This window comes from Passer montanus, unplaced genomic scaffold, assembly GCF_014805655.1.
Source record: "Passer montanus isolate IOZ18808 unplaced genomic scaffold, ASM1480565v1 scaffold4, whole genome shotgun sequence".
NCBI lineage: Eukaryota > Metazoa > Chordata > Aves > Passeriformes > Passeridae > Passer > Passer montanus.
Genome location: NW_024368818.1, coordinates 6,400,980 through 6,424,041, shown reverse-complemented (window position 1 = coordinate 6,424,041; position 23,062 = coordinate 6,400,980). Strand labels below are relative to the sequence as shown.

At 40.3% G+C, this 23,062-nt stretch overlaps 1 protein-coding gene across 1 annotated transcript in view; it reads left to right on the top strand.

The window, feature by feature from the left end:
* The window catches only part of DDX10 (DEAD-box helicase 10), a 155,718-nt gene extending 138,607 nt beyond the window's left edge, over positions 1-17,111 (top strand). The window contains exons 17-18 of the mRNA XM_039718672.1: positions 6,883-7,016; positions 16,424-17,111. Of these exons, the coding sequence (XP_039574606.1) occupies positions 6,883-7,016; positions 16,424-16,610 (321 nt within the window). The 3' untranslated portion in view covers positions 16,611-17,111. The remainder of the gene's footprint in view (positions 1-6,882; positions 7,017-16,423) is intronic.
* The last annotated feature ends 5,951 nt before the right edge of the window (positions 17,112-23,062 follow it).

Here is a 23,062-nt window from a genome sequence, read left to right as displayed (position 1 = left end):
TTTGAAGTTGCTTTACATTATTTTAGACCTGAAAATTTGTTTCTTTCAATTAGTTGGCCTAAAAGATCTTGCCTCATATAAATCTTTCATGTTCTTCATACTTGTAATTTTTAAGACATGTCTGTCATACTTTTTCATGTAGATAAAATTGTTATCAGGGGATATTATAATTTTCTGTCTGCTGCTGGATGGCTGCCAGTCTACCTCAGAATTTTTTTCAGTTTCCTCATTGAAGTTCCCCTTTGCAGAAATGCTTGTGGAAATACCAGGGGCAGGTCTCTGCTGTGTTATGCCCATTGCTCAAATCTTCCCCAGGCAGCTCGCTTCCTTGTCATGCATCAGTCTGGATTCATCTGTTCTCTTGTGGCTTCTACGTAGTGCTTACACTTTTTGTGCCAGCAGTTGTCTTTTGCAAAATTTTGTAGAAAGAGATTCATGGCTTAAGAAGGTGAATTCAACAACAACAAAAGTGATTAATAATAAATGACCCTGCAATTCTGCAGCATGAGGCAGTTCTTTCTGATTTACTGGTTAGTTGTTTTGAAATTTGAACAAATATGAAAATGTTGCAGCTGCTACTGTTGTAGGTCTGGAACAAAGGCACACCAGGTCTTGTTCTCACAGCAAGAAATTGAGTCGGTGCTATGAGCAGCGATGCCTCTTCTGTGTTTCTTTTCCTCAGTTCTTGTCAAGCCACCAGAACGAGTTAAAATAACTTTCACTGCCTGGAATTAATTTGGTTCATATTTTTCTCCCTGTAAGTATGCTATTTTAGATGCATGTTTTGTACAAGCATTTAGAGTACGTGACTTAAGCAGTACAGTGAAAGCATAAAAAGTGTGTCGTTGGACAAACACTTAATGGCAGTGTAGCTCTTCTTTGTGTACTGAATACAAATCAGTTGTTTCAAGAAAAGAGCAGAACTAACCAGTTTAGAGAATTACGTGACTTAAAAGGCTTCCCTTCTAATTATTTCATGTCAGTGCTGCTGTTGATCTGTTCCTTTTTGAAGAACACCCATCACTAAGCAAGGAGTGGTTCCTGTCTGCAGTCTCTGCTGTGAGTGGTGCTGGTGGTGGGACACTGCTGTGTCGCAGCAGGGATGCAGCTCCCCCAGGCTTGTGCAAAAGTGTTGGACAGTGATACAGAGAAGATTCTCTCATGTAGGTACCAATCTCTGGACATATGCCAAGGTTCCCTTGAGAAGGTGGATGTGTTGAAATGTTTGAACACAGACACTACATTAGAGACTTACTTTGCATATTTGAGGTGACAGCCATGACTGCTGTGAACCTGAAAGTAGAGAGAAAGGAGGAGTGTAAAGACAGTCCAAAGGTTATGTGCTGAGAATATTAGTTCAAAAACATTGTTCTGCATTGTAGTTTTCTAGTTGGAGTTTAGCTGTGTTTTTTGGTTTGTATTTCTTTTTTTTTTGTTTGATTTGGGTTTTTTGTTTGTTTTGGGGGGTTTTTTTGTTTGTTTGTTTGTTTTTGTTGTTTTTGTGGGTTTTTTTAGTTTTTGGGTTTTTTGGGGTTTTTTTTTTGTTTTTTTGACATGGCCATAGACTTTTGGACAAGTATGCTGGCATGTTTAATTCTCTCAGACTTCAGTAATTTCTTTTTACACTGCTACTTTCCAGAATATAATGTACTACAGTGTGTATTTTGCTTTGAGTTCTACCTACCTAGTAACTTATTTTCTTTTCTGTTGTATTTTCATGTCTGTAACATGAATTACATTTAAGGCAACAGTGTAGTTGTTTTATCCTGATACTAGTCTTCCCTATTGCTAAAATCACCTTGATAATTGTGTCTAATAACAACTTGAAGAAACTTGTCTTTACAATAAGTATTCTACATGTGTCATAGAAGAACAAATTAGAAAAGGAGAAGTGTAAGGTCTAGTTCTGAGACATATCCATTATAATTGAAATTCAAATACATTAAAACAAAAGGTCTCTGAGTAGATTTAGAACTTCTTACCAATTTCTATGAGATTTGTGTTTTCAGTGCTTCTGAACTGTGCCTGTGGCAGGAGCCATTTCCAGCACAAATTGCTTTGCTATAGTTACACAGGAGTTTGAATGTCAGAATACATGCATCAATGTCTGCTAGTTGGGAACACAGGCTTACCCATTCACTGACCATAAAATGTGGGGCATTTAGGAAAGCCAAGAAAGAAAATTAAGTATTCTCATGTGCATTATGTGAGAGCACTGGTAAGAGTAAGGTTGTGCTGGCTAAACGAGGCATACTGTATTGTTTGAGATCTCGGATGGCTTAAAAGAAATAAAAAATGACTGCATGAAATTGAACCTCAGTGTGACTGCTAGTCATTGGGAATGGTGAATGATTGAAGATGAAGCTAAGAGTTATCTGTCCCTTCTAGTGAAAACCAAGAATCAAATTCTCTGAAGTGTTGTAAAAACGAGGAACTATGATCAACTCATTCCGGAGCCCAAAGATCAGTGAGATCGTCTCAGTGCAAGGTTCGTGTCTGGCTGACTAACCTGGAACCTTGGTTTCCCCAGTTTTTGGCCACCAGCCTATCTGACCAGAGCCATGGAACAGGGATGCACCTTAGATGGTAAAGAGGGGAGCTGTGAGTTTTAACACAGCTTGGACAGCTCCGTGTTTATCAGACCGTGCATAGTTTGTTCCACTGGCTCCCAGTCAGTTTTCAGTATATGCTAAGACTTTTGTCTTGATCTTCAAAACAACTGTTGGATCAAACGCCCTAGCAACATCAAAGGCTGTATTTCATTTTTGAACTGCCAGAAAAGCTGTATTCCTCTGGGGCAATGTAGATGATGAAATATCAGAGCAGTCATTCATCAGCTGGAGACAGTGTGTTGGGTTGGGGTACAGGCTATGAAAAAAATCCAAACCTGTGAGATGATCAGATGAATCCAGAGTAACACATTTTAAAGGAAATGCTATAAGACCTCTCTGTATATATTAATGGCTTCCATTAGAAACATGATGCAAAAGCAACTTCTGTTTTCATCTAAAAATAATTGTCAAAAAAGAAGAAAATTTGGAATGCTATCAGATCTTACAAGATACTTCATTTTTAAATATCCTCTTATAAGAGCCATAATATGCTAAACTTTTGAATAGTTGTGCACCTGTGTTGGGTAACCTCCCAGCAGTGTTTAGAACTTACCTTTTCTTGGCATTACAATCACAGGCATCATTTATTGGGAGAGGCCATGGTAGCAAAAATTAAAGGGTGGCATAGCTCAAAAAGGACTCAGTATTGTGTAAGTGGGATGGACTCAAACTAAGTGTGGTCAAACTCTAAACAAACCTTAAGAGTTTTGTTTCCAGCTAATTGGAAATATTCTCCCACTGTGCTTTGTAAAGTACTATTGACAGAACTGATAATGTTTAAGCAATTATTTCTCCCCTCTCGACCTAGTTCCTAGAAACTGATAAATTGCTTAAAGTGTTGAGCATAATAAATACAGCTCTAGACAATTTAATTGGAGGGAACAAAACCTTATTAAATTAGATATAAATTAAATACCATAATAGATAGGTATTTTAGAAATGAAATCTTGGTAAATACAATATTTTTCTATGTACAGGTCTTCATGGTGTTTTTTTCAGTTCTTTTTTTTTTTTTTTTTCTTCTGATGATAGTCATATAATTGCCACCTGAGTGCCTATTTCCTGGTAGAAATGAGATATCATTCTGGTGCTTTTGAACATTTGAGTCCCTTGGGTGTCTGAGGTACATTAGTTTGTTAATTTTAAGTTTTTCTTAGGCTGCCTGACTCATTTACCTGAGCTCCATCAGCCATTCAGGAGAGGCCCCTTCAGGAGAAGGAGAAGTTGTCATTATGTCTTGTAACTTGTCAGAGGGTGAATTGGAGGTATTCTGTTGATAAAAATGGCAAAAGCTCTAGAGGAGCCTGTCCTGTGTGTGTCACAGGGTGCATGTTTTCAAAATGACTGCAGTAAGGTCAGATGTGATTGTTGGCTTGGTACAATGTGGAGTGTTGAAGGCAACAAGGTTTTCAAAACTTCCAGCAAAGAAATTTTGCTGAATTTCTCTGAAATGTTGAGTTTGCATAAGAAGAATCTGTTCTTCAGAATGAGACTGTGTGAATGCAAAAATGATTGCATATCAGTGTCATGTTCAAACTGAAAGTCTTTGTGCAGGTTTCTGTGGAACTAGAATTACAAAATACGTGGGCTGGTGTTGTACAAAGAGAGAGCTTGTAATCCCTGAGCAGAATCAAAAGATGATTGTCACTGAATTTATTTCTCCTGGCCAGCCTGATTTGATGTCTTTGATGTCAAGCATGGCAAGTTTCCTTCCACAGTTGAGCTTCACAATAAATACACACTCCAAAGTGTGTGTTATATTGCAGCCAGCCTTAGACATGAGGTACAGGCCATCAAAATCTCTTCTTCTAATCTCTTTTGATGGCAGTTGCCTTAGGACAAGTCTAGTCCTGAGTCTGTAAATTGCATCCTAATTGTGTCTGAAGAACTTTTACACATGTCATTTTGAACTGTGATTTTACTTCTTTTTGGCAGCTCTTGTGGCGAGTAATGTGAAGTCACAAGATTTCTTCTTCCTGACTGGCTGATAAAAATTTGAAGTGAGAGAGAAAAAATAATGAGTTTCTGTTGTTCAGCTGTGGATGATAAATGTTCCTGCTCAGGTTCTTAACATTTTCAGGGTCTTAGAAATATTTTAATGAATATGTAAGCAGTGATACTTACAAGAAATACAACCTCATGATTCCTGATGAGTGAAAGAGGCATCTTTGCCAATTATTTCTTTTGCTATAGTAAGCATTATGTTTAGCACTTCTCTGCATATTTTCTGCTGGACAAAATTAATATGAATGTGTAATTAAAGCAAGGGTTTGGTCTGAGTGTCATAATGGAAAATATTAATGAATAGCCCAAGTTTTAAAAGATGACTGCCAATAAATGTTAGTAGTACAGAACTCTATTGCATTGTGTCATGCATACATATTAAAAATACATTGTTTCATACAACAGCATTGAATGCTACTTCTCTTTTCCTTTTCTTTTTCAATACAAGATTGGTATGCACCAGCTATATCAAAAGAATAAGTGAATTGGAAGGACAAGTAAAGAGCAAATATTTAATGTTGTTAGAAATTAAAATAAGCTGTAATTTAATGCAGAACGATTTTCAAATAAGAAAATTCATTAGCAAAAAGGTGACCTTCAGGTGACCACAGAAGTTTTCTGTGGAGTTAGTAATGGTCTGTAATATTGTACTAAGAGATGAGCTTGAAGACTTTTTGTAAGCAAAAACCCTGCAAAACCAAAACTGGCTTTCTTGTGAAGTGGTACCTGAAGTTCCTGAGAATCAACATGCTTTCCTTTTGGTGGTCATTACATTAGGAAGCTTGTAGTGCTGGAGTCTGACAATGCTTTTAGTAATTTCATACACCCAGCTACATATATATACTTTTACTAGTATTTAAAGTGGTGAAGAACAAAATGTGTGTTCAGTATGTTTTTCCTCTGCCTTCCTCTGCCAGATTGCAAGTCTGGCTTTTGTCCCTTTCTTCTACTTGCTTTCAGTACACTGCAGAAGTGTTGCTAGTCAAGCAAGAATGGACTCTTGAAGTGGTGACTAATCTTACCCTTCACCAGCTCATTGCCTTTCACTCACTGTATATGCAGATATAAAAGAGACCATTGGTATGGTTTCTGTTTGACTTTTAAATTTATTTTTATTGCAGGAAGGTACGTGCACATAAAGACTGTTCTTTAAAAACTCGATGATAGAAATGGTGAAAAAGCAAAACAAAATTAACTTTAAATATATAATGATGTGAAGTTATTCATAGAATGAAAGATCGTTTAAATGAGTACTGTTTTAGAAACTCAGCTGTGTGTGTGTTGATTAGATATATAAACAAAAGGTAGCAGTGTCTTTAATTAAAATTTCTTGGAATTTGTTTTTGCTTTCCAGCATAAATATGCATGGATCTGGGGTTCACATTGCTTGGAAATGCCTAAAAGCTTGCTGTCTGCAATTGCATTTGCCCTCCAGTGTATCTGGTTGCTTTGTGCCTACTAGCAAAAATTTACAAAAAGCGGTACCATCAGTTCAGGATGAAGTAGAGCAGAACCTGTATCTGCAAAATTAGCTAGCTTTTTTATATTATCCAGTACTTTTATGGAGCAGCATCTTCTGTGCTCTCTTTGTTAAAGAATTAGTGAGGCACTGCCGCACCATGGGAACTTGCCAATGCCATCAGCCTGTCCTGAGGTGTGCTGTGGGGACAGAGGGAAGCTGAGTCCTGGAGAGGAGAGATGAGGGGATCTGGGAAGATGCTAGAAGAGCATGGATCTCTTGCAGAGGATGGTTGAAACTCCTTTAGAGCAGTTAATTCAGCTTAAGCAGCTTTTTGGTTTTTAACTGCAAGGACACCCGGATGAGTTTTAAATCAGACTATTTCATTAAATTCACCTAACAGCAGTGATTTATGTGTCCACCTGTGAGTATCTCTTTGCCAGTGTGTTTCTGAGGGACAGTAAAGCTGCTTAGACACTTGCACTCAGATGGCTGTTGATTAGTTGCTGCCCAGATCTCTCCTAGATTTCATAGATTTAAGATTACAATATTGGAAAGTAGAATTTGAACATAAATCCTTGTGCCTCCTTTTTTAATAATGTTTCTTCTCTTCAACCTTTAACAAACAGACTTGGAGGAGAGTAGTGATGATGACAGAAATGGTTCTCTTTTCCTGGCTATAATACTGGTGGTGTTTGACTGCATTGGGGGCAGTGGTTCTTGTTACAGCCTCCCTATTAATGGGGTTATGACAAGTAATGTGGACTGGTTTGCTTGTCATGTAACTCTCCATTTGTCACCTCACAGGCTGAAGAGGAAACAGTGGCCTTTCTTGATCACAGTGGAAGTGAAGACGAGTTTGATCCAAGCACTCTTCCAGATCCTGATAAATATAAAGACTCTGATGCAGAGCAGGATTCAGAAAGTGAAGACAGCTATAGGTATGTGCCATCTTCCATGTTCATTTTAAAATGATGTTTTTTTATAAACTGTTTTGTTTACATGTTAGGAATTTGTCTTACAGTCCATGGGATTTAGTATTTGACTTATAAACATCTGTGTGTTAGGTGCTGAACAGAAATCTGAGATAAAGACTGTTATTTTCTTTTGTGGAATTGTATAAGAAGGATTTTTGAGTCCATATTGAAGGGATCTTGATGAGACTGTTTCACATGCAAAAATCTTGACTAATATCCTGGAGTTTTCATGTGTTGTTCTGGTGGGTTTATCCTCTCTGGATGCCCAGTGCCCACCAAAGCCACTCTGTCACTGACCTCCTCTGCTGGGCAGGGGAGAGAAAATGTAGTGAACAGCTCAGGGGTTGAGATAACACCAGGAGAGATTCTTCACCAGCTACTGTCGTGGGTGAAGCAGACTTGACTTGTGAAGAAATGAATTTATTTATTGCCAATCACATGGCAGTAGGGTAATGAGAAATAAACCCAACTCTTTTACACCTTTTCCCCACATCTCTCTTCTTCCCAGGATTAACTTAAAATTTCTTCTACATCCTCATCCTCAGCAGCACAGAAGGGTGGGGAATGGAGGTTGCAGTCAGTTCATCACATGTTGTTCTGCCACTCCTTTCTCCTCAGGAGAGGATCCTTTCCCTGCTTCCATTTGGGGTCTCTCCCACAGGGGGCTTCTTCCACAATCTTCTTCAAGTCTTTCCTATAGGCTGCAATTCTTTGTGAACTACTCCAGTGTAGGTCTCTTCCATGGCATACCGTCCTTCAGGACAGGTTCCTCCAGTGTGGACTAAAGTCCTGCCATCCTGCCAGCAAATGTGAATGTGCTCCATCATGGGCTCCTCTCTCCATGGGGCCACAGGTCCTGCCAGGAGCCTGCTCCAGTGCAGGCTTCCCAAGGGATCACAGCCTTCTGGGGCTCCATGGGCAGCAGGGGCACAGCTGCCTCACCGTGGGCTGTACCATGGACTGTGCCCAGGGCTGTGGGGGAATCTCAGATCTGGCACCTGGACCACGTCCAGCCCCTCCTTCTGCACTGACCTGGGGGTCTGCAGGGCTGTTCCTTTCACATATTCTCACTGCTCTCTCTGGCCGCTTTTGCACTGTTTTTTCTCTCCATCTTAACTGTGCTATCCCAGAGGCACTCCCACTATCACTGATGGGCTCAGCCTTGGCCAGTGGTGGGTCTGTCCTTTTTCAGAAATGCATTTCTCTTCTGTCACATGGCAGGTTCTTTCTGTGTGGAAGGAAAAATGTTGAAGTACTTTAAGGATTTCATGATCCTTTTGTACCTGTGCTGTATTAAATAAATTTGTGCATGGTAAAACTTGATAAGTTCTATGATTCAGTATTGTTCAAACTCTTCAAGACTCAAGTGAAGTGGACTCTGAGTAGAAGTAAATGTATCATAATCAATTCAATTAATTCAAATCAGTGTTTATAATTGTATGAACCAGAATAATTTGTTTCATGTAGTTTAGTAGAAAAGCACAGGGTGGGAATGAGGATCTGTAGTTGATGCCAGCATACTGTGGGAAGATGAAGGGATACCACATGAAGTCCTGTGTGGTTCACTGCAACAAGGCCACTTGTGTGTTTCTGACAAACGCTGTATCATGTAACAGATTGAGAAGGATGATCTTGACACCTAAATGGGAGCAGAGATGTCTAAGTTCATAAGCTCTTGCTTTTCACATCTGAATCGGTGAATCCTAGGGGCTAGATTGTCGTTACCCGTGTGTCACAGTGTGTTGTGGAGTCAGTATGCAGGACTGGGTGTGGGACATGCATTTAAGGCCTAGATAGCCCTAAGTTAACAGGCTGCTGGCCATGTCCCCTGGAGCTTGTTCACCAGGGAATGCCAATAGAACTGACAAGGATGGGGAAAAGCATTGCTTTTTTTGAGCAGCAGTAAATCGCTCCTTCTTTGTGTGAGGGGAGTATGTATTCATACATCACATTTTGTATTGATCCTTTCCTCAGAATGTCAGCTGGACTCAAGATTAGCTGCACTTTAAGAATAAAAGTTGACAGAGATGGACAGATTTTTGGCAGTGGGAGTAAGTGCAGACTTTTGTTGGATCAGTGGCTGATCTGGCCCCCCTAGAGTAAGGTTATGGGCTCTTAAGGAGAGCAAGGACTCAAAGAAAGTCAAGGTCCTTGATAATCTTCCCTTCCTGTGGAGTAGATTAGGAAAGAAAGAACATACACTGAAGGAAACTAGGGAGGTTTCCTTTAATGCATCTTTAGACATACCTACGCTGAGCATCAAAGCTGCCTTTGGAGCTGGAGAGCAGACCACTACACACATTGAAGAAATGTGGTTTCATCAACACTGCTTACTGGAAACAGTCCTTGGCCTGCACCAGAATACTGAGACATTGCCCAGAAGAGCTTTAGTTGGCACCATGTGAAGTCGCAACAGTTGTGGGCAATCTCACACCAATGCTTGTGCCCACGCTGTGCCCAAATCCATTTAGCCTGTACCAACATGATTGATACTCCCTGGGCAGGCCATGGCCAGCGCTGGATTATCCATCACGTGGTGCACTGTCACCAGAGTCACCAACGGTGCTGCCTTCCAGCACACCCCACTCAGGCACCCTTAGAAACAGAAAGGCTTTTTGCAGCTGCTCCAAAGTCAGCTGTGGTGCTCAGTGTGGGTATGTCTGGTGAGCTGCTCTGAGCACCCTGTAGAAGACTTTTGAGAAAGGGCATGATACAGTGAAGGCAATTAATTTGAGGATGTTAAATCAACAGTCGTGCCTCATGCAACTCTCTTGGAATTGCTGTTGAATTGTATGATAAGTTGCTTTTGGGGCTGGGAAATGTAGATGATTTTAACAAAAACAAATCAGCTGATAGTAGCGGACGGTCAAATTGGGCTTTGAGATTAGAAAACACAACTCTATTCTGTTTTATATTTCCAAAATCCAGAGATTTTGCTCAAAGAGTTGGATTAAAATAGAAATACGTTGGGCTGCACTAGCTGCTCCCTGATTTAAAGGGGGGAAGAAGCTTCTAAAAGGGATAATTCATAGTAAGTGCGAGACCTAGGGTGTCTTCCTTCAAGAGTCTTTAAAAAGAGGCTATCTGTCCATGGTTTCAGAAGTGAAAACCATTGTTAATCTTCTCTCTGTCCTCCCACAGAATTTTTTTAAACTGGGGGAGCTGTACAAATCAGGAGTTAAATTTGCCTTTGCATAAAAATTCCCTTCCAGCCATACCTCTATAAGCAGAGTAATTAATGACTTCAAGCATGTAATATGAGATTAATTTTTGTATATCTAGCAACATTCATCATATTTGGTTTAAGGCTATCAAATGTAAATTGTTAATGAGGTGAAAAATCTAAGAATATAGAACAAGGCGAAAGAAAAGTAGCTGGATTTCTTAAATATTCATTTTGCAGTCAGATTGAGGTTTTGGTATTTCTAATTCTTCAACCTCTTTAAATAAAAGTGTTGAGAAAGAGGAAATTGACCTCATCATTATCTTTAAATCTTTAATGGGTGTGACTGATCACATTAACTCCTAGATCATCATGGAGAAGATCTTGGACATGAGGGAAACATCTTAGTTATGGTACTGTTTTGTTTGTGACTTTATGGACAATCACCAGGTGACAAGTGTGCAAGTTAGTAGTCAGTGCTGCTTTGTTGTGTGCTTTCCTTTATTTATGAAAATTATGGGCAAATTGCAGTTCTTACAGCAGGTTGCTGATGTTGACCTGCTAAGTTTTAGGTCATTCTTGATGAGGTTGACATTACCTTGTCTTTTGAGATGATCATTTGCTCATGAATTCATGAGCAAATTACGGGGTCCTTCTAAAATGGATTATTCAGGTCATATCTGTGACTTTGTGAAGGCCAGAACTTAATGTTGTGATGGCCAGAAAAGTACCATAGGAGAGACATTATAAAAGGTCTCAGTTTAAAAGCCTTGGTCTTTCTGATTAGCTGCAAAATTGGACAGTGTGATAGAGGCTTATGTATTCAATTTTAGAGGTGTTTTGATTTATATCAGTGGAATGGCCAGTAAGAGAATCATAGAATCATTTAGGGTGAAAAAGACATTTAAGATCAAACTGTTAACCCAGCACTGCCAAGTCCCACTAAACCATGTCCCTCAGTGCCATGTGTACAAGTCTTTTAAATACCTCCAGGAATGGTGACTTCACCACCTCCCTGAGCAGCATGTTCCAGGACTTGACAGCAAGCCTTTTGGTGAAGAAATATTTCCTGTTATCCAATCTAAACCTCTACTGATGCAACTTGAGGCTGTTTCCTCTTGTCCCTGTCACTTGTTACCTGGGAGAAGAGCCTGACCCACATGGCTGCACCCTCCTGCCAGGCAGCTGCAGAGAGTGATGAGGTCCCCCTGAGCCTCCTTTTCTCCAGGCTGAACACCCCCAGCTCCCTCAGCTGCTCCTCACAGCCCTTGTGCTCCAGACCCTTCCCCAGCTCCGTTGCCCTTCCCTGGACATGCTCCAGCCCCTCCATGTCTTTCCTGCAGTGAGGGGCCCAGAGCTGAGCACAGGATTGGAGCTGTGGCCTCAGCAGTGCTGGGTACAGGGGGACGGTCACTGCCCTCTCCTGCTGCCACACCAGGGCTGACCCAGGCCAGGATGCCATCAGCCTTCTTGGCCATACACTGGATCATGCTTAGCCACTGCTGACCAGCACCCCCAGGTCCTTTTTCACCGGGCAGCTTCCCAGACACTGCCCCCAGCCTGCAGCAGTGCCTGGGGTAGTTGTGACCCCAGTGCAGGACCCGACCTTGGCCTTGCTGAACCTGCTGGAGATGTCCTCGTCCCATTCATCCAGCCTGTCCAGCTCTAGAAAATAACACAGCACAATATATTTTAATTACCATTTTTATGTGCTGTAGGATTCTGACAGCAAGTAAGGAAGAAGCTGCACTGGGCTTTATGGAAGGGACTGCAGTAATTAATCTTCATTAGGATTGCTGCCATGGCCTTGTGAATTAAAATTTATTACATGGAAAAAGTTTTGGGCACAGCATGTTTGATTAGCAAAATGCCAATATTTATGGGATAAATTATTCCTTACTTTTCTGAACTGTATTTTACTAGCAGATTCATTCATTATTCCTGTACATTTCTTTGAGAAAGAGCTTGTGTGCTTTATTGCAGCCTGGAAACTTGACTCATGGCCTGTAGTTCATCAGCAAGGGTGGTTTGTTTCCAGAGGAATGCTGGTAAACCTATGCTCCAAAGCATCCTCTGGTAAATGTTAAGTGAAGCAGAGCCTGTCCAGAGATCTTGCCAAAACCACGTTGTTTAAACAACAGCTACTTGGCTGTGTGACTGCACGTTTCAAATGGCTGATTCTCAAACATTTAAAATCTAAATGTTGCAGCTTGTTAAGACCTTGCTTAAAGCCCAGAAGCGAGTTAAATACTAACAATTAAAGCTTTCTGGTGTTCCCTGGTATTACCTGAAAACATACTTATGAGTTTATTTTGTGGTAGTTTAAAATCAGAGTTTCTTTGTGTATAGCTGTCAGGGTCATAGTTGGATCCCATTTCCCAGATGCCATTCAGACACACTGGTGTTTGTTTTAGGAACAGGATTCTAAACTGTACTTTAATGTTTGAGTAATAAATATTTTCTCCCAAATGATAGCATCTTAGTTAGGTGTTACAGCTGAGCAAATGGTGGCCACAGAAATTACTGTGCCTGTTAATAAATTGGCTATTGATAGCTCCTCACCTGTGTAAATACAAAGTAAATCCTTTCATCAGGCAGCCTCAGACTGCATGGATTGTTCAGGCAGCTGAAAAGCTTAATTTCACCAGATGGTAAAAAGAAGGAATTGTAAGCCAGATGCACATGCCACTTTTGCAATGTTATTAGTAGAAGACAAAAGGATGCACTGGCCTTGGTTTGGATCTGAATCAGGGGTTACTTTCTAACTGAGTTGTTCTGCTAGAAAATAATTTACCTTTGCATAACTTTTTGTTGGTTATTTGTGAACACTAGCTGGTAGTACAGCAGTTTTTGTGTTTGTGAAGAACGAGGGGCCATTTATGTCCATGGAAACAATAAAAGGACTGGCTCTGCAGGGTGACAGGCCTTCAGTTAATGGAGACTGAGGAGGAATTCATTTGACAGTAAGTGCAGAAGTTATTCCCTTACAGCTGCTTTTGCACACTGAGTCCTTTCACATGTGGATCTGAGAGTCACACCCGTTACAGCTCCTCCAAGGAGCTTTCTGTCCATGCAGCTAAGGAAAAGGACCCTGAATGAGCACAGGATATCTCTGAGCATCATGATGCTACACATTTTTCATCTCCCTTTTAAAATTGCCACTATCACCTTTTGTGAAAGCTACAGCTCTGACTGCTCCTTCAGAGCCCCTTTCCTCCTTTCACCACCCAAACCAGTGCTGGTGAAAATCCATCCTGGAGGACCAGGGATGGGGGTTGGACTTGCTGTTCTTCAGAGGTCCCTTTCTAACCCAGACCATTCTGTGGACAGTCAGTCTCTTTCTTCTGCATCTCAAAATTAGGAACATCTTATTCAGATGTTTCACGTAGTTCTATGTTTACTTTCCAAAGCTGTCATTATCAAATACTGTTTCCCATCTACTTTTTGTGTATCATGAAAACACAACCGTTTTGCTCTCTTCATTGCTTGTTGCTTTTGCTGCCACTGCGTCCTGTGTTACACATTCCTCTTTATTCACTTCTCCAGTTCACAGCTCAGCTGGGGTTAAATTAGTGTGAAAATACACTTGCAGGTGTGTAGATGCATCTTCTGTTTACACTGCTAATCAAGCTGCACAATCCCTCAATAACAGTAAGAAGCAGCTTCACTCAGCAGAATCATCCCACAAAATTTATGATTAAAATTATTCATAATTGTGTTGATGTGCTTTTGTTTGTGGAAAAAGCTGAGGAATCTCACAGTTCAGTTCTTTCTGAACATGTTTTATGTTTAAATGTTTTACCTTACAGATATCTAGGCCTATGGGTCTCTGAAACTCCAGAAGTGATGATATTTTTTGGTGTTTAAAGTCTGCTGTTTCATAGCTTGTAGGTACAAATGCATGGCTTATGAGGTTTCTGCAGTGTTTTAATTGCTAAGATGTTTTTAACTAATGTCCTAGATGAAGCATTAGTCAATTATGAATGCAAACTGGGCTTCAGAGTCCGTTCAAAGACTGGAAATAATTGGCTCTTTTGCAAACAAGCTAAAATGCTTTTACTTAATGAGGACTTTCTTGAGCTTTTAAAGTGAACCCCTACAGTCTGTTTGGTCAAAATGAATACCATGAAACTCCAGCCAGACCCACACTGTCTGCTTGGAAAAATGTGAATTATTTCTGCCTTAGTATGTTTTTATATCCTGTCAGTATAGCTTCAGCATTTATGGAATATCTTAAGCAGTACAGAGAGAAATATGAGTCCTATTCCTAGAAGAGGAATTACATGTTGGTAGCGAGCCCTGAAAAGCCACCCCCATGCAAATGACAGCTCAAAGCCAGCAAAGTTGCTATATCCTGTGAATTACAGGAGTGAGTATTTGGAGCAATCATCCTCTCTTCATGGAATCACTGAATGTTTTCGGTTGGAAGGGACCTTCTGGATCATCTAGGTCCAGAAGTCCCTGCCATGGCCAAGGACTCTTTTCACTAGACCACATTTCTTTACACTCCTTTCTTCTTTTCTCTTGGGTAGGCAGGGAAGAACAATATAAAGGTAGGGTATTTCATTTGTTTTAATTGTGGAAATGCAGGGTGTTTCTTACAGGATTTCCCTCCTTCCTCTGGGCTGTAGAGTAGGCAGGAGGTGGCACCTTCTATGAAAGGTGGGAGGGTTGAGAGAGGGAGGCAGGTCATACTTGTGCAGCCCACCAGCACAAGGCCATCAGATCTCCTGTAATAATTCCTTCATCCCTATGGAGGGGCACAGTGTACAAGCTGCATTGTGCTGCTGATCCCTCTCAGAGAGCATTTGGGAACCTGCTGGAAATGGCTGTGTTTGGGGTTAATGTTTGGGTTAGGCTGGTTTCCAGTGAGTGGTGAAACCAGCATTTCACAGACTGTTAACGCTGTTAATGAGAAAAAATAAGGTGGGCAGCTGAAGGTGGGTTGAATTGGGCATTGGGCTCCTTTGCTGTGTTGCTTCTAAGGACAGTATTCCCCAGTTAGAGCTATTTTTTGTAACTGCTGTTTCTAATTGTTAGATGTCTAAACAGTATTTCTGGATGGAACAGTTCACAAGCATTACATTTACACTTAAGCAATTGTAAAAACTATAGAGAAAAAAACATTTATTGTGGAGTTTCTTGCTGAAACTGAATTTTCTGAGTAGAAATTTGACAGATTTTAATTGAAAATCTGAATTTTAACCATCTATTTAAAAAAAGCCTAAACTCTGTTTCTTAAGTTCCATTGCAATTTTTGTTATATTTAAAAAATACAAACATGAACAGCAAAACATGCTGTTTTGTTCCAGTTATCTTGTTTGGATGGAATGATTTGGAGGTTTGCATTTTACTACTTTTGGGGTATGAATTCTACCCTATAGCATACAACAACCAGCTCTTCATAATCTGGTTCACAGATATATCTTTGAATAGATTTTATTAAATTGTTTTAAAGTTGAATAAGATTTATGGTATTTTTTTTCTATGTTTTGGACAAAACCCACAGGAAGATACATGAAAGCTCTGTCTTTTCTGCCATCGTTGTCACATGGCCAAGTGGTAGAAGCCAGGGTGATAAAACAGATTGACAGCTGTTTCATCCAGATTGAAGGCTGCAAAAGGAGTTAATTCAAGTCTTTAAAAAAATCCAGCAAAAGAAATAGGAATTCACCAGTGAAAATTACTGGGTTTGGGCTTTTCCTCCTCCTCTCATGGCAAAGAGGTGTTTAGTAGCCTCCAAAGGAAATGTCTGAAAGAAGGGGAAAGAGTCATCAAATGAGATAGTCCCAAATCAAAACTGTATAAAGTCTAGGATTTGCCAATGAAAGGACAGTTTTTATATTTTTACTTTTGGTACATATTTATTGTAGGCCAGATCTTGAAAGCATGTCAAGGTCCACTGAACATCACAAATTCAGTTTTGTCAAGTTGTCTGTTGCTGTATTAGGCAGCAAATATTAGATAAGACTTACAGCAATATCCTGATCAATTAAGACAGCAGAACATCCACCACCACCTCTGTCTGAGGGCAGCTCTAATTTAGATATTCAGAGTTCATCAGCTTCCATTGCTTCACCCTTTTGAATTGTAATTTTGTTTGCTCTTATCTTGACACAAATTTGCCTTGTTTAAAAGGAATTGTTAGATTACATGATGATATTGATTGCCACAGTTGTTAAAAAGACTAATTGATTTTTTTCTGCAGTGAACTTGAGGAGAAGACTGGAAGAAAGAAGAGAAGCTATAGCAACAGTGCCACAGAAGAAATGCCACTGAAAAGAAAAAAGATGCATTTCAGCCAAGAGGAGGACCCCTGTTTGCCATTAGATACTGGGCTTTCTCTGGCAGAGGATGAAGAACTTGTACTGCATCTGCTCAACAGTCACAAATAATTATTTTTTCTGCAGGTTTTCTTTTCTGGGACATTTCTACAATTTTGTCAGTAGTTTACACAAAATTAATTTGGCATCTGGGCAGCTGGATCCCCGTGAATGTTGATAAATGAGTTCATCGTGCAATGGGATTGCCTTAGATTGGCTCATAGGTTGTAGAGAATATTTAGTTTGATTTATAAGGCTTTCTAAATGAACTTTTCAACCTGAATCCCCAGGTGTCATTTTGCAGTACCATGTTCATAATTTTAAATCTCCAAGTTTTGAAACAATTACCTTGTTTTATTTTCATCTTGCTTTAAATGCAAACAGGATGTTCCTTTCATGACCATGCCAGGTTTGTTATTTTGGAAGATATATGTGTACTAAAATTTTTAAGGAAGAAATACTGTTGGCAGCTCAGATCATATTACTTAAAAACAATGTACTTTCTTCTGTGTATAAGGCACATATTTTAAGAATATTTTAATAAAAATTTCTAGACCCTTGATGTAAACTTAACTGTGTCTCTTTCAGCTTTGTTATGAAAGCTTATATTTATCCTTCAGGTATCACTTCTGTTATGATTCTGTCGTTGGTGTTAGGCAGTTCAGAAAACAACATTTAGAAGCTAAAACTGAGTCTTGCCTTTGAATCCCATATGAGTGAGAATACATTGTCTCATGGTTGCATCTGGTCTTTCCGTATGAACATATTAAATACTCCTTTTTTTGTCAATATCACTCTTTTTTTGTCGCAGGAATCTGTCATCACCTATTCAGTACAACACTTTCCTCCTCTCCCTATACTCTATGCTATCTTTTAGTTCAGTTACCCAAAACTGAAAATATACTGCAAATTTTTGCCTCCAAATGTTTCTTCTACTGTTCTGCCAGCAGGCAGGGTATCATAAAAACAATATTATAGGCAGAGCACATCTGCCATCTGCTCCTTCCTGACAATGTGGAATGAGAAGAAATGACTGAGTTTCACAAACAGCTAAACATGAAAGATGGGACCTGCTTGGCAGCTGATGCACAGTGTTTGTTTAGTTTACAGTGCCCCAGTGGGCCTGGAAAATGTTGTGATCTGGGACCAGCATCACTGACGAATCTGTTAATGAAGAAGGATCTGCTGTGGTGCTGCTGTGACTGGTGCACGTGTCCCATGTGCCATCGTGTGAATGGCTGCAGTGAATGTAATGAGCAGCCTCAGCAAAATACCTGTCTCTGCTGGGATAGCAGAGCTCCTGCTCCTGTAGCTGTGGAGGAAGACAGAAATCTGCAGTGCAGAGAGCTCCACCAGCAGAAGGCTGCTCAAAGATGATTTGGGTATGGACAACAATACATACAGTGGTGTGTACTTCCTGGAGATGATCAGAGAGATCCCCAGTGCACTTGGTGGTGGTCAGCTGTCTTGTACATCACCTGATGTCTCTCAAATCAAAGCTTTGCTCTAAGAAACATGAACAGTTGTTGTTGAGGAAAGCAAGTAAAAAACCAAAAGACTTACTGTTTCTGACTAGAATATTCTTACTTGTATGCTGAAGTGGGAGAAAGATGTTCTTACCTACTAAACAGTAACACTAAAATTTAAATTATACATTTGTAAGTATTGTGGTGCACTTCTTGTGATGATTTTTTTAATTGTCTGCCTAAAAATTTTTCAAGTGCTTTTACTTTTGTATTTCTGTATAATGAAGTTTCTAATGTATTTGTGTTGTTTGATATAGAGACAGTGTTTCTTGAATCCTTGTGATTTGCCCATCTACTTCAAATGTGTCCATCCTTGAGGGTGTGGTGTGTATATAGAGGATGAAGCCATGTGGAAAAGAAGAGGGAAGGGGCTTGAGGCAGATGCTTCATCCCACGACTGTATGTAAGAACAGGTAACTGCTGCATATGCTAGAAATGGTAAGACAAAAAGTCCAGCATTCAGCATTTTTGGGAAGCAGCTGTGGTTCTGGGTTATCATTCCTATCAGCTATAGGTCTGCAGGTCACCTGCCCTGCTTTTAGCAGTGTTTTTCTGGTCTAAGAAAAGAAGCACAAATAGACAAAATAAATACCAGTCTCAGGACTGATTGACTGAAGGACATTTTCCAGGGAGCTTATTTCAATTCACACATGGGGACCTCTCAATCTGATGCCAGAAAACCTGGCATGTGTGTCCAGGGCTAATGGGCAGGTGGAGCAGGACTGGCTGGGCACACCACCCATCATCTACTTCCTTTTCTTCTGGTCCCAGACATGCCACTGTGGCATCAGAATAAATCCCAGGCTTTTGCATTTCATAAGCACTATAGTCCCAGCCTTACACAGGAGAAGTGGAAGTAGGGAAATCATAGCCAAAGGCTTCCTTGATAACTTTATGTGGTTGATCTGCAACTCCTAAACTACTTGTGGTTTACCAAGAGCAGCATCCCACTTGGCATCTGAGCTGCCTTCTCTGCAGAATTGTAACCTTCAGGTTTTGCACTGTCTGCTAGGATTGGTTTCAGGCTTCTTCACCCCCCTAGGTTGCAGCCTGTGGAAAATCCCCTTTGGAGACTCCTTCAGAACAGGTGGAGGAGTCTGAGAAAGGTGCTGAATATTTTCCAAGGCCATTAGTCAGGAGACATTCTTAAACTGCCAAGCAGGAAGTCTTGTTTTAATTAATGCATTTTCAGATCAGTTTGCATTTTTGTATTATATTAATAGTGGTTGATTTCCTTCTGCTGCTAGAATGGTTCTAGCATGTTGATTTATAGCTGGGTCTAGTATTAAGATCTATTACATGTAGCTAATTCTCAAGATATACATTAGGCATTTATGTAATGTCATAGTTTAGTCACCTTTTATTCAGAATCAGTTTTTCTCTTTGTTGTGTACCAAACAGTGAAGACTTTTGTTTGCCAGATAATTTATTGCAGTTTGTTTCAAGCCTCTTTGGATGAAAACTGGAAGTCAGGTAAAAGTCAGGAGAGCATGGAAGAATTTGGGTTTTTTAGATCGGTTAAATAGACTGACACTAGATGTGCTAGCTACTGAAGACTCCCAGCTTGCAGTATTTTCATGAGGCACTTAAAGTGTGTCATAGCAGAGGTAGTGTTCACCTCAGCATCGTAGAAGTTTCTGTTCAGTGTTCACTTTGTAAAGACCTTAACCTTATTGATGCTGCACATTAAATTGTGTGAAGAGAATAAGAAATTTAGGCTCTAACATAAGGGATTGCAAATTAATATTAAACATTTTACATGGGAATTTTTCCTTAAATATTATATGAATAGAAATAAAAAATAATTCCTCCTGCCACTGGCTGAGTTCAGCTGGAGCATTGATTGGTGTGTCCTGCCGTCTGGCCATACTCATAAAGAGAGAGAAATGCCTGAAGCAACACATTAAAAACCAGAGAACTGTGGTAGAGAACATTTATTTCAGACTATAAAACATAGTACAAGATCTGAAGATACTGAAGTGACCCTGTGGGTTCCTGTAATCCTGGATATATATGACTAAACTGATACTAAATACAAGAAGAAAATGTCTCTTAGTAAAGGCTGCTAATGGGTATTTTTCTTTATCGTGCTGCTCTCTAGTTTGACCTGATTGATGCTGATGTCCTGTGAGAGATGGAGTATGCCTTGGAGCAGGGATGCTGAGCTGTGGTAGGCTGCAGCTGCTGCAGAAATGGCCGCTGTGGCTCAGGGTGCTACTGCCTTTATGCTGCAGGTCACTGCCACAGCTGGAACCTTCCTGTGGCAAATAACCTGAGGTTTAAAATAAGCTGGTTGGTTCTGTCCTGGAAGACATAAGGATGACTCCTTATGCTGCTCATTTTGAGAATTGGGCAGAAGGCTTGTGACAGGCAGCTGAAGGACAGTAACACTTGGGCTGCAGCCACTTCTGTTGCTAATTTGATAGGGACCCTGTGCAGAGTGGAGCCAAACCTTGCACCCAGCATGCTTCAAGGTACAAGATCCAGAACACAGTTAAGGTAACTCCAAGAGACACTCAATTTGCAATAAACAGTTGTAGTGAGAAAAGACTTATCACCTTCACTTTTGGATCACATTTCATTAGATTTGTTTGTTACACTGCTCTCTTCTCTTGTGTTTGTAGCTCCTCTGAATTTAGTCTTATCCGTCCAAATTGATGGTTTATTCTCAGAAAGATTTGAAAATTTTATCTTTAAAGGTGGAAGTAGATGCCAAAAAAAATGCATTGCCATAATCTTTGTAAGTCATAAAAATTGCTATCAAGGCATTAATTTATACCATGTGGATATTTTATAATAAAGTAATGCACACTTTTATAATGAAATGCTCCCCCAACTTCAAAGGCAAATCAGTCAGTCAAAACCATCAAGGAATTAGAAAGCCTAATGCAGAAGAACATTGTTTTCAGGTCTGTTAGGAGGTATTGCTACGATTAAATCAGTAGAGAGAAGTTGATCTGTTCAAGAATGCCTTGTTCATTGTCTATTTTTGCCCATGTCTGGCCAGAAGCCATTTTTCACAAAGAAAACTATTAATCAGATTCAGTCATGTAAAAATGATTGCTTAAATTACACTGGGCTATCAGCTAGCAGCTTTACCCAGGAGTGGAATCTCTTGGGTCAATACTATCTGTAAGTTTTGCACATTGTCTGAGATGTGCTTTGTCTATAAAATGTAGATAAGTTTAATTAAACTAAATTAGTTTTGTTGAGCAGTTTTTAAAATCCTTTCGTGCTGAGATGTAGCTGTGCTGAGATTTCAGAAAAACAGAGAACTGTTAAGAAGAAACTAATGAGCATTGTTCTCCTAATCACGTATGGGGTCCTGGAGGAAGATAATATTCCTGGCTATGGCCTCTCTGGGACTACAGGAGTCCTCTCTGTCATGCACAGCTTGTCCCTCTGATGATAAACCTAAGCTTCTACAAAAAAAAAGCAATGTGTAAGTACAGGCTGTAAATTGAACTTGCTATAAATTGAACTTGCTGTTAAGCATGTTGATGTGCTTGAGCTTGTCACACTTAAGGTGAAATGGAATGTAGCTCAGTTTTTTGCAAGTTCATCATATATACATTGTGCTGCACTTCCTAAGGAAGTGAAACAGTTCCTCTGGTCTGGATGGTTAATGGCCATACTCATGTGATCCTTCCCACCAAATGCATTTGATTGTACTGAAATGCAACTTGTTTTTATCCCATGAGCTCAGTGAAAGCTAATGAATATGGCTTAGAAACTAATTTGGGCTTGCTAGTCATTACAAATGTCTTGACAAATCACACTTCAGCAGGTTACAGGCTTTTTATGCCATTTCTCTGAGTACAGTTCTCATCTATTTGACGAGGCTACGAGTCCTTTGTGGAATTTGGTTTTGAGAGGACTTTTTCTACTTCTTAAAGTAGATGTGAATCCTTTCCCTAGCAATGAGGGGAGTCTACTCCAGTGCACTCTCAGTTGCACTCGGAAAAGTGTCAGCGTGCTTCCAATTGGTGCCCTGCTTGCCAATAAAAGCTCCTCATGGATGGAAGAGGCTGCCACGAGGACCCTTGCAATGGAGACACTTCTTGCCACCAGAAAGTGAATAATCATCCAGCTGGGAGATGTGATTCCCCATGTGAGTGTTACCCTGCAGCTGTTCCTAAAAATTTAGGGTTTTTTCTTTAACCAAATACCCAGAGTGTCTGTGCAAGCATAACCTGATTGATTTGACTGAAATGCTCATTAGTGTGTGCAGAGAAAGCAGAGAAATACTGGGAATTAAGTCAATGATTGGTGTCACCCCACTCAATATCACACACTGAAATGATGGCAGGTCATCTTGCAGAGGGACCCTGTTTCCAAAGAGAGACCAGATGTCCTGCTCTCAAATCCCAGGTCATGGTAAATGGCACAATTTCTGCATGGATGCTGCTAAGCTTGTCCTCAGTAGCCCTGACCTGTGGGGATTGTTGATTGGTGAAGACCTGGGACATGGTTGAGGATCAGAATGTTGAATTGGCAGTAAGGTTACAGTGAGCAGCAATCATCCTGTTTCACTCTAACACTGTCTGGAATGCACAAGACAGTGCACATGAGCCCTTTTCGTCCTCTGAGAGATAAAGAATGATACTTCTCATTATCTGGCTGTTTTTGGACTTTTCCTTTGTAAATCTCTCCATCCACCATCAGGAAAATAAGAACATTCAAAAGAACATTGTGGGGAGCTACCAAGCTTGGCTTTGGCATTTTTTTGCCAAAACCTTTCCCTGCCTGTCATGGGGGAGAAGCAGTCCCAGGCAGAAGCACAGTGCTCTGGCTGATGTCCCTTGGCAAGCCTGTGTGCCACAGTGTGAGGCAGTGATGAGGTGACATGAGGATGTCAGCTGTCAGGGGCTGGCCCAGCAGCCTTTTTTCCAAGCCTCTCACTGACAGCTTTTTTTTTTCTTTTTTTTTAGCTCTATAATTTGTTTTCCTGTTGCAATGCCTAGCAGAGAGGCAGTGAAGTGGATTGCAGAGGACCAG